The 15,538-nt window shown below is 59.0% G+C and overlaps 1 protein-coding gene across 1 annotated transcript; it reads right to left on the reverse strand.

The window, feature by feature from the left end:
- Positions 1 to 889: 889 nt before the first annotated feature.
- CTXND1 (cortexin domain containing 1) lies at positions 890 to 14,421 on the reverse strand. Its single transcript, XM_059678366.1, has 3 exons — positions 14,271 to 14,421; positions 3,451 to 3,591; positions 890 to 1,392 (listed from the first exon to the last, which is right to left on the reverse strand). The coding sequence occupies exon 3, from the start codon at positions 1,328 to 1,330 to the stop codon at positions 1,151 to 1,153; it is 180 nt and encodes a 59-aa protein (XP_059534349.1). The 5' UTR covers positions 1,331 to 1,392; positions 3,451 to 3,591; positions 14,271 to 14,421; the 3' UTR covers positions 890 to 1,150.
- Positions 14,422 to 15,538: the final 1,117 nt, after the last annotated feature.

The raw sequence follows: 15,538 nt of genomic DNA on the forward strand, positions 1-15,538 counted from the left end.
GGTACCGAGAGGTGGAGGGACTTGCTCATGGGCACACAGCCCTGGAGAGAGAGGCTGACGTATGAACCCAGGTCTCCGCGTCCGTCCATCATTCCTGTCGGGGATGGTGCACTTTCAAGGTGTGAGTGGTGAGACAATTTCGTGGGAGGCAAAACCAGCAACATCATTCAATGTCTGCCCGGCCGGCGTGGCCCATGGGCTGAGCGTCGACCTAGGAACCAGGCGGTCACAGGTTCGATTTCCGCTCAGGGCACAGGCCCGGGTTGGGGGCTGGATCCCCAGTGTGGGGCGTGCAGGAGGCAGCCGATCCGCGATTCTCTCTCATCACGGATGTTTCTCTCTCCCTCTCCCTTCCTCTCTGAAATCCATAAAAGCGTATTTTACTGAAAGCTGTGACTGGCTGCAACAATTTTGTGGGAGAGAAAATCAGAAGATGTCAGTGTCTGACCAAAGGAGAGGATTACTGGACACCGACCTCGCCACCAACAGGGACTGCGGGTGACGGACCGGGAGTCCTCACGCTGTCACATGAGCGACACGTCCTGCACGCGGTGCGATCTACGTGAAAACCGTGTGTCGCAAAGGCTGGGCGACCCTTTCAGAGGAGCGGCTTCTGGGAGGCGGGGTTCTAGGATTCTGTATTTCCCCCCAAATTTCTGAAACGCACACTTCACCGGCAACAGGAAAAATAGACCCCTCTCTGTTTTCAGTTTTTAAAAATGCAGCCGGGAAGCAGTCCCCGTGCCTTCTATGGGGCTTTTTTGGGGGGTCCCCCTCACCCCGTTCACAATGGCCCCCTGGAGGGGCTTGGGTTCCGGGGGGACGTCTGTGCTGGGGGCTCCCCCAGGACCAGTGCACGGGCCAGTTTGCATCTGATGAGCAGAGGGCCCCTGAAAAGGAGGCCACGGTGGTGTCACGCTGGAGCCCGGGGAGGTGACCGCCCCGTAGTCACCGCGTTCCCCAAACTCACCCCCGGCTGGAACCCCTGGGGCACCCCGAGCATGTCACCCTGACGCGCGGGTGGGAGCAGGCGAGGCCAAGGGGGGCTTTCTCCGCCCCCAGGGGGACCGCGTCCCCTCCCGTGTGGACGGGCTGAGCGCCCGGTGCCTGGGGACCTGACGGCGCCGCCCCCGCGGCCGCCCCGCCCCCGTCAGTCATCCAGGTGCTGCTCCTCCCAGGTGGACGTGGGGATGGCGCTGTACGGGTCCATGATGACCTTGGCGCAGCGGATGATCATGACCACCAGGAAGAGGCAGAGGAAGACGAAGCAGGCCAGGGTCAGTCCTTTGTCCACGTCCACGTAGACGGGCTCTGGCGTGGGCTCCTCCATCGCGGGCCGGCGGTGGGGGGCTCCTCCTCCGGCTGCCGGGGGCCTGGGACCATCTTCCAGCCCTGCGGAGAGTTGTGCCAGCGAGATCTCGGTCATCATGTCATTATTTTTTAAATATATCTTACTGATTTTTTACAGAATGGAAGGGAGAGGGATAGAGAGATAGAAACATCAATGACAGAGAAACATCGATCAGCTGCCTCCTGCACGCCCCCCACTGGGGATGTGCCCGCAACCAAGGTACATGCCCTTGACCGGAATCGAACCCAGGACCCTTCAGTCCGCAGGCCGACGCTCTATCCACTGAGCCAAACCGGTCAGGGCTCATCATTTCATTATTATTTTTTAAGTTATTTAAGTGGTTTTATTGATTCAGAGAGAGGAAGGGAGAAGGAAAGATACAAACATCCATGATGAGAGAGAATCATGGATCAGCTGCCCCCTGCACGCCCCACACTGGGGATCGAGCCCACAACCCAACATGTGTCCTGATCGGGAATCGAACCGTGACCTCCTGGTGCATAGGTTGAGGCTCACTGAGCCACACCTGCTGGGCAGTTATTATTTAACTAGAGGCCCGGTGCACAAAATTCATGCACTCGGGGGGCAAGGGCCCTCAGCCCAGCCTGCACCCTTTCGCAGTCCGGGAGCCCTCGGGGGATGTCCAACTGCCTCAGAGGCGGGAAAGGCTCCCGCCACCGCTGCTGCCCTCACCTGCAGTGAGCCAGCCCAGGGCTTCTAGCTGAGCAGCGCTCCCCCTGTGAGAGCGCACTGACCACCAGGGGGCAGCTCCTGTGCTGCGCGTCTGCCCCCTGGTGGTCAGTGTGTGTCATTGCGACCGGTCGTTCCACCATTCAGTCGATTTGCATATTAGCCTTTTATTATATAGGATAGGAAAAGAGTGAAAGAAAGATTGAATAGTATAGCTCTGCCCATTTAACGTTCTCCAGGCCTGTGTTTTGTTGACTGATGGGGGAAGGCCCTGGTGAAGAGACGCATGTCCAGTGAGGTCTGAGAAGCATGGGAAGGTGTTTACCTGTCTGTCCGTCACCCCTGGAAACAAATTGGTGGCCAAATAGGCTGTGGCCACTGCCAGGGCGGGAAATCTGAGTATTTCAACTTCTGAGTGAAGGAGGGCGCTTTCGGCTCTTGGCCCTTGGCCTTTGACCCTCTGGCCCTCTGGGGACGCCTGTCGCAGGGGTCACGTTCCCCTGCACTCGCGTGGCCCACGGCCTTGAGGGACCCACACCGTGGACTAACGTACATTTTAATTAGTCTGAATACTGAACTGGACCCGGCTGCAACGTGGAACAGAAGCTCTGGACCCTGGTCCTCCTGTGGGCAGGGAGGGTCGTGCCCACTGGCCTGAGGCAGGGGGAGGGCACCCACTCCCCTCCTCATCTGCCTCGGCCCCCTGGAGTGACAGCCCGCAGCTCCCCCTGCCCCCCGGGAGCCAAGTGTGAAATCTTGGCGCACGTAGTTGCAGGTTGCATTCCCCGTGCCGTCAATTATGTCATCCTCACGACAGCCCTGGAGGCAGGTCAGCCAGGCGTCACTCTGGCCGTGTTATAACTGTGGAAACTGAGGCCCAGGAAGGGGAAATGAGTCACCCCAGGCCCACCTCCCGAGCCGCGGGCCTTGCAGGCCCCGCCCTCCTCTGGTGGAAGTAGTGGATCCGGCGCCCCCACCCGCTCTGAAGCGTCGGGAGGACACCTGGGGGCCGGCTTCTGCTTGGCAACCTGGCCAACCTGTAACCACAGGGGACCATGCTGTCCCCTCGCCCACACCTCGTCTTCCTCCTCACCTGTCCCCGGAGGGCACTGACCTGCTGGTCCGGACTGGTCACTCAATTGGAGGACTCAGCAAAATCAATTGGATGACTCAGCAAAATCAATCAGATGACTCGGCAAAATCAATTGCATGACTCAGCAAAATCAATTGCATGACTCAGCAAAATCAATTGGAGGACTCAGCAAAATCAATTGCATGACTCAGCAAAAATCAACTGGATAACTCAAGACAGAAGCGAGAGTGCAGAGAAAACAGATTCCACAGACAAGGGAGAGATTCGAGTAAATAGATTCAGGAGAGAAGCAGGAGATGAGAGAAAACGGAGTCACCTCTTCATAAGGGCCACGGGGTGGGCTGGCACCCTGGGCGGGGCTGCTGCAGGAGGGAGGGGCAGTGGCCGGGCATCGCAGCTGGGAGCCGCTGAGAGCAGTGACCGGTCCCTCGGAGAGCAGGCGCCGGGGCCGGCGTGGCTGAAACAGAGCAGGGCACAGGGTCAGGGTCAGTTCTGGCCTGGGCTTTATTCTGATGTTGATTGCTCTCTGTTAAAAATGATAATTAAAAAAAAATTCTGGTACCACAGGAGTAACGATATTCGCCATCCTAACCATGGCTAGGTGTGCGGGCTAGTGTGTTAAGTACACCCATATGTTGCACAGTTATCCCCTCCCCGCCCCCCGCATCTGCCCCTAGAACTCCATCGTGCAAAGGGAACTTAAGGATTGCTCAAATGCATGTGCTGGGGAGGGACGGAAGGAGGAAGGTGCCTTCCTCACTGCAGTCAAAGATCTGCTGCTGTAATTGTTCGAGAAATTAACGACGCAGAAAAGTGCCCGGCTCGGGTGGCTCAGTGGTTGAGAATTGAACTATGAACCAGGCGATTGCGGTTCGATTCCCGGTCAGGACACGTCCGGGTTGCAGGCTGGATCCCCAGAAGGGGGGCGTGCAGGAGGCAGCCGATCCATGATTCTCTCTCCTCATGGATGTTCCTCTCTCTCTCTCTCTCCCTCTCCCTTCCTCTCTGAAATCAATACAGATATATATTTTTTAAAAGCAATGGAAAAATATCCTCAGGTGAGGATTAAAAAAAGAAGCTCAGCCCTGACCGGTGTGGTTCAGTGGATAGAGCGTCGGCCTGGGGACTGAGGGGTCCCGGGTTCGATTCCGGTCAAGGGCATGTACCTGGGTTGCGGGCACATCCCCAGTGGGGGGTGTGCAAGAGGCAGCTGATCGATGTTTCTCTCTCATCGATGTTTCTAACTCTCTATCCCTCGCCCTTCCTCTCTGTAAAAAATCAATAAAATATTTAAAGGAAAAAAAAAAAAGCTCAGAGCAATGGCACAGCCCACTTGGAGCAAACCCGCGTGTCTGAGCCCCCCCCCCCCCCCCCGGCCTGCGCCTGGGCTCCGGGATGTGTACGCCTCGGGTGCTCAGGGGCGCTGGGGGAGGATGGAGGGGCTAGACTTCCACGCCCCTCAGCCTCAGAGCAGGACCCTGAATTCTGACGCCCCCCCTCCCCAGTCCAGGGCGTGCGTCCAGCTCACAGGGGAGCCCCACGGGATTGTAGGGGTCAGACCCAGAGAGACCGCCTAGCAACCCTCCCCCAAATCTCCTGGCGCCCGGGCGGTTCTCAACCTGTGGGTCGCGGCCCCTTTGGCGGTCGAACGACCCTTTCACAGGGGTCGCCTGAGACCATCCTGCAGATCAGGTATTTACGTGACGATTCATCACAGGAGCCACATGACAGTGATGAAGTAGCCACGAAAATAATGCTATGGTTGGGTTACAACACGAGGAAATGTATTTAAAGGGCCAGAAGGTTGAGAACCGCTGTTCTAGATCTTTCCATCGGGGGCGAGTGCCAGGAATGGGAACGCGGAGGGCAGCAGATTCGCCTTCTCCCCGCCTCCCAGATGGAGCCTGCCCGCCAGCCTGAACCACCCGCGGGCACAGCCCCAGCCGGCTCCCTGGGGAAGGGAGGGCATGGTGCCAGGGGGACACAGCACTGCTCCTTCCCGGGGGGGTGGCGGGGGACCCTCCCAGCAGCCTGCCCCGTGGTCCCCAACATGACTGCCTCGACCTTCAGCCCTGAGGCTGCACTAGCCACGCGGCCCATCGCCAGCTTTCCCGGGCGCTGGATGCAAACTTTTTTTTTTAAGTATGTTTTTATTGACTTCAGAGAGGAAGGAAGAGGGAGAGAGACAGAGAGAAACACCCACGATGAGAGAGAATCACTGATCGGCTGCCTCCTGCACGCCCCCCACTGGGGATCGAGCCCACAACCTGGGCCCTGACCGGGAATCGAACCTGGGACCTTTCAGTCCGCAGGCCGACGCTCTATCCACTGAGCCACACCGGCCAGGGCTGGATGCAAACTTGCTTCAGAATCCGGGGTGCTGATCTGGGCACGTGAATGACCGCAAGGGACATGGCTGTGGGGTCATTTTTTTTTACTCTTTTTTTGTTTGTTTAATACATTTTTCTTGATTTCAGAGAGGAAGGGAGAGAGAGAGAGAGAGAGAGAGAGAGAGAGAGAGAAACATCACTGATGAGAAAGAGTCATGGATTGGCTGCCTCCTGCACGCTCCCCCCCCCTGGGGATTGAGCCTGCAACCAGGGCCTGTGCCCTTGAGCAGGAATCAAACCCAGGACCTTTAGGTCTATGGGAGGTCGCTCAATCTGCTGAGCCACACCAGCCGGGCCGGGCACTTTATTTATTTATGTTTTAATTTATTTTTTAATCCAACCCCCGAGTATATTTTCCCATTGATTTTTAGGGAGAGTGGAAGGGAGGGGGAGAGACAGAGAGAAACATCGATGTGAGAGAGACATCGATGGGTTGCCTCCTGCACGCGCCCTGACCAGGGCCCCGGCCGGGGAGGAGCCTGTAACTGAGGTACATGCCCTTGACCGGAATCGAACCCAGTACCCTTCAGTCCGCAGGCCGGCGCTCTATCCACTGAGCCACACCGGCCAGGGCTCCAAGCGTGCACCTTTAGGGTGGGGTGGGGGTGGCAGATCCTAGTGGAAAAGGTCTTGTGGTCATGCCGGCAGGTTGCTAGGGAGCCTGTAAGCACCTCGGGCCCTGCCGCTTGCGTCTGCCAACCCCCGAGTCCTGCTGCCGCCTCCTCGCTCAGGAAGGAGGCCGTGCCAGGCACCCTTGCCCACAGCCCTGGCCCTGCCACCCGGCACGGATGTCGGGCAGCACACCCGGCACGGCCTGGCTTTGGGAGCCTCCGGGGGGCCTCCTGGGTGGCCCGGTTGCTGGGGGTGGGGATCGCCAAGTGGGGTTTCTCTGGGGTGGGGTGCAAGGTGCCCCATCCACCCAGGGGACACCCCTCGCCTCCCCTCACCTGGGGCTGCTCCCTGATCCGGGCCAGGAGCCCTGGAAGGGGGACGAGGGTGGCCGATCGTGGGGTGAGTGTGAGGAGGGGGGGCAGGGGGACTCTGTCATGGCAGCATCCTCACAAGCCAAGTTCAAAGGTCAAGTCCAACAGCGGCAGCCAATGCCTCGGACCAGAGGCCAGAGCTGGACAAGAGGCCAGAGCTGCTGCTGTTCCCTAGGGAATCCAGACCCTTTTTTTTAAAAAAAAAAAATGTATTTCATTTTATTTTAATTTAATTTAAAAAAAAATTTTGGCCTGGCTGGTGTGGCTCAGTGGTTGGGCACTGAACTATGAACCAAGAAGTCACGGGTTCGATTCCCAGTCAGGGCACACGCCCGGGTTGTGGGCTCGGTCCCCAGTGGAGAGCGTGCAGGAGGCAGCCGATCCGTGATGTTTCTCTCTCATCTGTGTTTCTCTCTACCCTTCTCCCTTCCTCTCTCAAAAATCAATAAAAACATGTTTAAAAAAAAATATATTTTTTTTGGTTAATCCTCACCAGAGGATATTTTCCCATTGATTTTTAGAGAAAGTGGAAAAGAGAGAGAGGGAGACATCGATGTGAGAAAGACACACCGGTGGGTTGCCTCCCGCACGCGCCCCGACCAGGGCCCGGGGCCGGGGAGGAGCCTGCCACCCGGGTCCGTGCCCTGGACCGGAATCGAACCCGGGGCCCTCCGGTCCGCAGGCCGGCGCTCTGCCCACTGAGCCACACCGGCCGGGGCTCTGGGTGATGCTGCTAACCACCCCTCTCCGTCTGGAGTCCTGGAGGTGCCTGCCTGTTCCCTGCTCGGCACAGAGCCTCCCACTCACCCACTCTGCTCCACGCGTCCTCTCCCCCGAGCCCAGCCGGGGCCCAGCCAGCGAGACTCCCACACACAGACCCAGCCCCGCACTCAGGACAGAGGGGGATGGGGGCCCCGGGGCCGGATGTGCGGACAAGCCCAGCGGCCACAACCATCCCTTTCATCTCTATACACAGAACCGCGAGGGGGGCGGCCCGACCCCGGGGGGACCCAGGTGGGGGGCCGGGCCCCAGGCTGCTGCGACCGCCGTATTCTCCCAGGAGGATGGGCAGCCCTGGCGTGTCTCCGCGTGGGGAGGGGGGGAGCGTCGGGCAGACTCCGGGCTGAGTCTGTGCATCAAAGGTGGGCGCAGGGGCCTTGAGTCCCGGCCGAGAGAGAGAGAGAGAGAGAGAGAGAGAGAGAGAGAGAGAGAGAGAGAGAGGCAGACGCAGACGCAGACACAGACGCTGCCCTCTGCCACCCAGCGAAGGTGACACAGTGGCCAGGAGTCGTGCTGCTCGTGGGTCCCCTGGTGGTGCGACGGCTGCTGGTCCGGATCTCCCCCGCAGACAGCAGCAAGGGCACCGACCCCTCCTGGGACACGATCTGTGTCCCGGCCGCCTCCACCGGCAGGGAGCGCGTGGGGGGGGGGGGGCGGGGGGCAGGGGCGGGAGGAGGGACGGAGCCAGTACTTGGGTTTTGAATCGCAGCCCAGTCCCCTCGACTAGCAGGGCAACGTGGGCCTCTGGGCCTCAGTTTCCCCCCGGGTGAAACGGGTGACGATGAGCTCATAGGGTCAGCAGGCCGGCCGGTGTGGCTCAGTGGTGAGCGTCGACCTAGGAGCCAGGAGGTCCCGGGTTCGATTCCCGGTCAAGGGCACAGGCCCGGGTTGCGGGCTCGATCCCCAGTGGGGGGCGTGCAGGAGGCGGCCGATCCATGATTCTCTCTCATCATGGATGTTTCTCTCTCTCTCTCCCTTCCTCTCTGAAATCCATAAAGTTGTTTTCTTTTAATTCCTCACCCCAGGATATTTTTAGAGAGAGGGGGAGAGACAGAGAGAAGCATCGATGTGAGAGAGACACATCGATGGGTTGCCTCCTGCACGCACCCCGACCAGGGCCCCGGGCCGGGGAGGAGCCTGCCACCCAGGTCCATGCCCTTGACCGGAATCGAACCCGGGACCCTTCCGTCCGCAGGCCGACGCGCTACCCACTGAGCCACACCGGCCAGGGCAATAAAAATATATTTAAAAAATAAAGTCAGGCCCTGGCTGGTGTGGCTCACTGGATGGAGCGTCGGCCTGCGGACCGAAGGGTCCTGGGTTCGATTCCGGTCAAGGGCACGGACCTGGGTTGCAGGCTCCTCCCCGGCCTGGGGCCCTGGTCGGGGTGCGTGCAGGAGGCAGCCCATCGATGTCTCTCTGTCTCTCCCCCTCCCTCCCGCTCTCTCAGAGTCAATGGGAAAATACCCTCGGGGGAGGATTCACAACGAACAAAGGTCGGAGGTCACGCTCTCCCTGGGACCCAGGAGAAGGCGGGCGGCCACCAGGGGGCTGAGCAGAGGGACTCTGAGGCCTCCCGGGCTCCTGGGGAAGAGGATCCTGATGGATGCGCCGTGTCTGCTCCGGGCAGGGGAGGGAGGGAGGCCCGCCATCTGTTTGCCGCCTCCGGGGCCCAGGGGGCTCCGTCCGAGCCAAGGAGGCGTCGGCGTGGCCCGAGGGAGCTGGACGGGGGGGGACACAGGCCGTAGGGTCCCAGGCCTCCTGTTGGCCACCAGTGCCAGCTGCTGGGGGCCACACAGACACCCCCAACCCCCCCCCCCCCGTGCCCGTCGCGTGGGGCCAAGGCGTCACAGCCGCCTGCGCATGGACATTCGTGTCCCTGGAAAGAACATCGTATTTCAACCCCCAGGGTCTGCCCCAGGCCTGGACTGCACGACTCCTTATCTATTTGTCCTTCCATTTTTTTAAAATATGTTTTTATTGCCCTGACCGGTGTGGCTCAGTGGATAGAGCGTCGGCCTGTGGACTGAGGGGTCCCGGGTTCGATTCCGGTCAAGGGCATGTACCTTGGTTGCGGGCACATCCCCAGTGGGGATGTGCAGAAGGCGACTCATTGATGTTTCTGTCTCATCTGTGTTTCTGACTCTATGCCTCTCCCTCCCTCTCTGTAAAAAATCAATAAAATATATTTAAAAAAATAAAAATAAAATATATTTTTATTGATGTCAGAGAGGAAGGGAGAGGGAGAGAGAGAAACATCCATGATGAGAGAGAATCATGGATCGGCTGCCTCCTGCACGCCCCACACTGGGGATCGAGCCCGCCACCCGGGCCTGTGCCCCGAGCAGGAATCGAACCCGGGACCCTTCAGTCCGCAGGCCGACACTCTATCCACTGAGCCACACCGGCTACCCAGTCAAGGGCACGTCCCTGGGTTGCAAGTTCGATCCCTGGCCCCAGTCAGGCAGGACACGTGGGGGAGGCCACCCATGGATGTGTCCCTCTCAGGTCGATGTTTCTCTCTGTGGCTCCCTCCCTCCTCCCCTCCCTCCCACTCCCTCTGTAAACATCAATGGGAAAAATCTTCTCCATTGAGGATTAGCACTGACAACAAAAACCCGACGACCCCCGTTTGGCACAGGCCTGCTCTCCGACCCCGAACCGACCTGGGGGAGTTCAAGGTGCTTCTCCCATCACCAGCTTCCTCGTCGGGAAAATGGGGGTGAGCGTTGCTACCCCCGCCCAGCCAGAGGGGCTCGGTTGGGTGCGCGCTATCCTGTGCACCGAAAGGTTGCCGGTTCGATGCCTGCTCAGGGCACACGCCTGGGTTGGAGGTTGGATCCCCGCTCAGGGCGCGTACAGAAGGCAACCGATCGATGTCTCGCTGGCACATTGATGTGTCTCTCGCTCTCCCTTCCTCTCTCTAAGCAGGTCCTCAGGTGAGGATCTATCATAAAAAAAGGGTAATATGCTAATGAGACCGAACGTCCTTCCGGGCGTCCTTCCGGACGAAGCTGGGGCCGGAGCGAAGCAGCCTGGGTCCCGGGTCCCAGAGGGAAGCCGGTGCCAGCAGCCGGGGGAAGGAAGGCCTACTCTTGCACGAATTTTCATGCATCGGGCCTCTGGTTAAAAAAATAATAAATAATTGTTACTCTGGGAAAAAATAATAAATAATTGTTACTCTGGGAATGACATTTAAATCTATAAAACACCTGGCATGTAATAAGTACTTTAAAAATAAGAGATCTTGCCCTGGCCGGTGTGGCTCAGTGGATAGAGCGTCGGCCTGCGGACTGCAGGGTCCCAGGTTCAATTCCAGCCAAGGGCACATCCCTGGGTTGCAGGCTCGATTCCCAGTGGGGGGGGTGCAGGAGGCAGCCGATCAATGATTCTCATCATTGATGTTTCTATCTCTCTATCCCTCTCCCTTCCTCTCTAAAATCAATAAAATTGTTTAAAAAAAATAAAATAAAAATAAGAGATCTGGCCCTGGCCAGTGTTGCTCAGTGGCTAGAGCGTCGGCCTGTGGACCAAAGGATCTCGGGTTCGATTCTGCCCAAGGGCACGGACCTCAGTTGCAGGCTCCATCCCGGCCTTGGTCAGGGCCCATGTGGGAGGCAACCGATCGATGGGTCTCTCTCACATCGATGTTTCTCTCGCTGTCCGTCCCTCCCTCTCCTTTCCACTCTCTCTGAAAATCAATGGGCAAAACTATCCTAGGGCCCTGGCTGGTGTGGCTCAGTGGATACAGCATCAGCCTGTGGACTGAAGGGTCCCGGGTTCGATTCCGGTCAAGGGCACCTGCCCGGGTTGTGGGCTCGATCCCCTGTGTGGGGCGTGCAGGAGGCGGCCGATCCATGATTCTCTCTCCTCATGGATGTTTCTCTCTCTCTCTCCCTCTCCCTTCCTCTCTGACATCAATAAAAAAAATTAAAAAAAATTCTCGGGGAGGATTGACCCCCCCCAAAAGAATAAATAAATAACAACGCGGAGACCCCAATCTCCAAAGGACAACTCAGGGAGGCCCCCGGAATGCCGACCGCCGGCTGCGAACCCAGGTTTCCTCCTCCCCTCCGGACGCGAGAGAGATCGCTGCCTCTCGGCCGGTCCTGGGGCCTCGCAAACGCATCCCTTCCCGGCACCCGGCCCTCGGGGTGGGGGAAGGCCCTGACGCACTTTAGGAATATTTCCTCCCCAGGCAACTCACCCGCATTTGGAAAGGTCGTCGCACTGAAAATTGTAATGTGAACTTCGGGTTTTTTTTAAAAAAAATTATTATTATTATTTTTACTGCCATGGACCCGTTCCACCGCTTTTCATGCCAAAACTCACCACATTCTGGTCTTTCCCCCCCGTCGGCGCTTGTTAGAAACACTACGCTAAGAGCCTTGGAACGCGGTCAAGTTCGTAAGCACTGTTTCTCTGTTGTGGCCAGACGAATAATTTAAGGAGATGTTCCTTGAGACCATTTCATTTTCCATTTAAAGCACGGCCACAGGGTTGGATGGGAAAGACGCTATCCACAAGCCACCTTAGCAAGCACTGCAGGGGTTTTGGTTGTTGGTTTTATTTTGTTTTTAATATCTTTGTATGGATGTCAGAGAGGAAGGGAGAGGGAGAGAGAGAAACATCCACGATGAGAGAGCATCACCGATCGGCTGCCTCCTGCGCGCCCCACCCTGGGGATCGAGCCCGCCACCCAGGCACGTGGCCTGCCCGGGATTCGAACCCGTGACCTCCTGGCTCCTAGGTCGACGCTCAGCTGCTGAGCCGCGCCGGCCGGGCAGGACTGTGGGTTCTGAGTGCGCTGTGACCGTGTGACCTGGCAGCGTCGATATTTGCTGGAGAAAGACCAGCCGGGAGACTCAGAACGGCTGCCTCTCTCTTTTTTTTTTCTTTTTCTTTTTTTTTTTTTAACTCCGTAAAGGAAATAAACTGGAACCATAAACACGCTCTCTCCGTCGCGACTTACAAGCGGCCGGCCGGCTTCTTGGAGCCGGGCTGTTTTTCATTTCCCAGGCTACGTAAGGTTCCTGCTATTTCGTTTTTAAAGGAACCGTTATCCCTCCATCATCGTGTTTATTTTACACGGAGGTCGGAAAGATCTCCTGGCCAGAGCTGTTGGCCATCCCCTGGCCAGAGCTGTTGGCCATCCCCTGGCCAGAGCTGTTGGCCATCCCCTGGCCAGTGCTGTTGGCCATCCATTCCCAGGCCCACCGGAATTCAGAGCCACATTCCATGCCACGAATTCAGACACATCCAATGCCACAAATTCATTACTTGCATTTCCTCCAGGAATTTAAAAAAAAAAAAAAGCCACTAGTAAAAGTGACTGAGCCCTGGCCGGTGTGGCTCAGTGGATAGGGCGTCGGCCTGCGGACGGAAGGGTCCCGGGTTCGATTCCGGTCAAGGGCACAGGCCCGGGTGGCGGGCTCGATCCCCAGAAGGGGGCGTGCAGGAGGCAACCGATCCGTGACTCTCTCTCATCATGGATGTTTCTATCTCTCTCTCCCTCTCCCTTCCTCTCTGAAATCAATAAAGATATATATATATATTTAAAAAAAAAGAAGTGACGGAGAAAGCAATCATTGGACCCCGAGAGCACACGAACGCAGAGGTGGCACCCGATAAGCCAGCAGCCGCCCCCCACTTTGTCTTGGGGATGAATGGGCGCTGCTGGTCTCAGCACAGGCCTCCCCCCCAGGCGCGTGTCTGCGGGTGTGGGTTCCCTTCCCACGTGTCCACCCGCCGGCGGGTGTCGTAGGCCGAGCCACCCCTGCAAACGGGGCCTCGATCTAAATCCTGTTTGCAAACCACCCGGGAGGCCTTGCTGTTTGCAAGGACCACCGTTCAGGCGATTGCAGTTTCTTGTCAAGAGGCGGCTTCAGAGCCCCGGCCGGTGTGTCTCAGTGGATAGAGCCTCGGCCTGCAGACCAAAGGGTCCTGGGTTCGATTCTGATCAAGGGCACGGACCTCGGTGGCAGGCTCCTCCCTGGGCCAGGCCCCGGTTGGGGCGTATGCAGGAGGCAACCCATCGATGTGTCTCTCTCCCATCGATGTTTCGCTCTGCCTCTCCCTCTCTCTTCCACTCTGTCTACAAATCAATGGAAAAATACCCTCGGGTGAGGCTTAAAGAGAGAGAGAGAGAGAGAGAGAGAGAGAGAGAGAGAGAGAGGCGGCTTAGGGTGAGGGCAGGCCCGACACCTCACCTGGGTGACTGACCTTTCTGAGCATCTGGTGAGAAGGTGCCTGATGCCCACCTGGTCCCTCCCTTGCAGAACTTTCCCTGCGCACAGTAGGAGCTCCTAGAACATCCGGTTCTAGAACCCATCCCCCCAGTTACCACCCACAGCCCTGCTCTGCGTCTCTCTCCGCCCCTGTCAGCCTTTGGGCCGCCCGCTGAGACCTGACATTGAAAAAGGCCGGCCAGGCCCCCCCAGAACGTTCCCCAGAAGTTACGCCCACCGTGACCTTCAGGGCTACGCGGAGCAAAACCGCAAACCCCGCTGGTCCCGCTCCCGTAGCCGCGGGAGGGAGGGCCCTGCCTCTCCGGCACCGAAGTTGGAGGCGATCTCTTAACTTTGATTCAGCGACACAACTCACCCTGCTCAGCCGCCGCCGTGGCACCGGCGCCCGGGACCCCCTCCTGGAGCCGGGATGGCCCCGGGTCCCCAGTGGAGAGGAGATGGCGATGCCCGAGCGCAGCACCACGCTCCCCCAGGTGTGGGGACCCGCGCCAGCCGCACAGCCCGGGACGCTGCAGGGCGGGCCGGCGGGGATCCCCGGCTCCCCGGGGGCCCCCAGGGCTGTGGGGACAGGCGGGCCCTCTCCGATCCCTGCGCGCCCCCGGGCGCTGCGCCCCCAGGAGGGGTCTCGCCTGCGCGCGGCCCGGGATCCCCCTGCGCGCCTCCCGCCCTCGCCAGCGCGCACGATGCTGCGCCCCAGCCCGCAGGCGGGTCCCGGGAGCCCCCCGCATCCCTTACCTGGCGAGGCGGGTCCCGTGCGCGCGCGCTGGGGGCCCTGGCGGAGGGCTGCGGCCGGGGGCGCAGGGGACGCGGCCGGGCCCGGCGGGGCGCGCGGCGGCCGGGCTGCGGCTGAGTCAGCGCCCGGGCGGTGCGGGTGCGGGTGCGGGCGCCGGCGAGGCAGGGCCGGGCGCGCCGAGGGGGCTCTGAGCCGAGCCGGCGGCCGGCCTGGCATTTTAAAGGCGAGGCGGCTGGATGGGGTTCAAGCGGAAACGCCGGGGGAGAAAGTTCACCGGGGCGCGCGGGCGGGGCGGGCGGGCGGGGCGCGCGGGCCAGACCCAGCGGGGGCGCGCGGGCCATCTGAGCGGCTCCTCCAACGGGCCTGCCCTGCAGATGGCCTCATGGAGGGGCGAGCAGACACCCCTCGCCCTGCGTCTGCCTCCCCAGGCCCCATCCATCACCCCACGGGCATGTCCACGGAAGTGAGGTCCAGGCCAGGAAGCCGCGCTGCAAACCCTGGCCCGTGCAGAAAGGGGCAAAAAAAAATAAAAATGCTGAAGTTGGGAAACCAACACACACACACACACACACACACACACACACACACACACACACTCTAGAGGCCTGGTGCACAAAATCCGTGCAAGAGTAGGTCTTCGTGTCCCCGGCTGCCGGCACCGGCTTCCCTCTGGCACCCGGGACCCAGACTTCCCTTGCAGCCCCGGCTTCATCCGGAAGGATGTCTGGTCTAATTAGCATATTACCCTTTTATTATATATAAAGAAAAATGACATATATTTAAAGAAAAATCGGAAAGCTGGAGGAAAGCCATTGCTGCCTGCAGCGGGGACATGCCACAGTCAGGGCGGTCTTGCGCTCGCCGCCCGCTTAGAAATGGGGTTGAAAAATCCCTTTCTTTCTTTCTTTCTTTCTTTCTTTCTTTCTTTCTTTCTTTCTTTCTTTCTTTCTTTCTTTCTTTCTTCTTCCTTCCTTCCTTCCTTCCTTCCTTCCTTCCTTCCTTTCTCTCTCTCTCTCTCTCTCTCTCTCTCCTCTCTCTCTCTCTCTCTCTCTCTTTCTTCCTTCCTTCCTTCCTTGCTTAATCCTCACCCGAGGATATTTTCCCATTGATTTTCAGGGAGAGTGGAAGAGAGAGGGAGAGACAGAGAAACATCGATGTGAGGGAGACACATCGATGGGTTGCCTCCTGCATGACGATCCCTGACCAGGACCCCCGCCGGGGAGGAGCCTGCAACCCAGGTTGGTGCCCTTGACCGGAATCGAACCCGGGT

Source organism: Myotis daubentonii, chromosome 21 (assembly GCF_963259705.1).
Source record: "Myotis daubentonii chromosome 21, mMyoDau2.1, whole genome shotgun sequence".
In the NCBI taxonomy this organism is placed as follows: Eukaryota; Metazoa; Chordata; class Mammalia; order Chiroptera; family Vespertilionidae; genus Myotis; species Myotis daubentonii.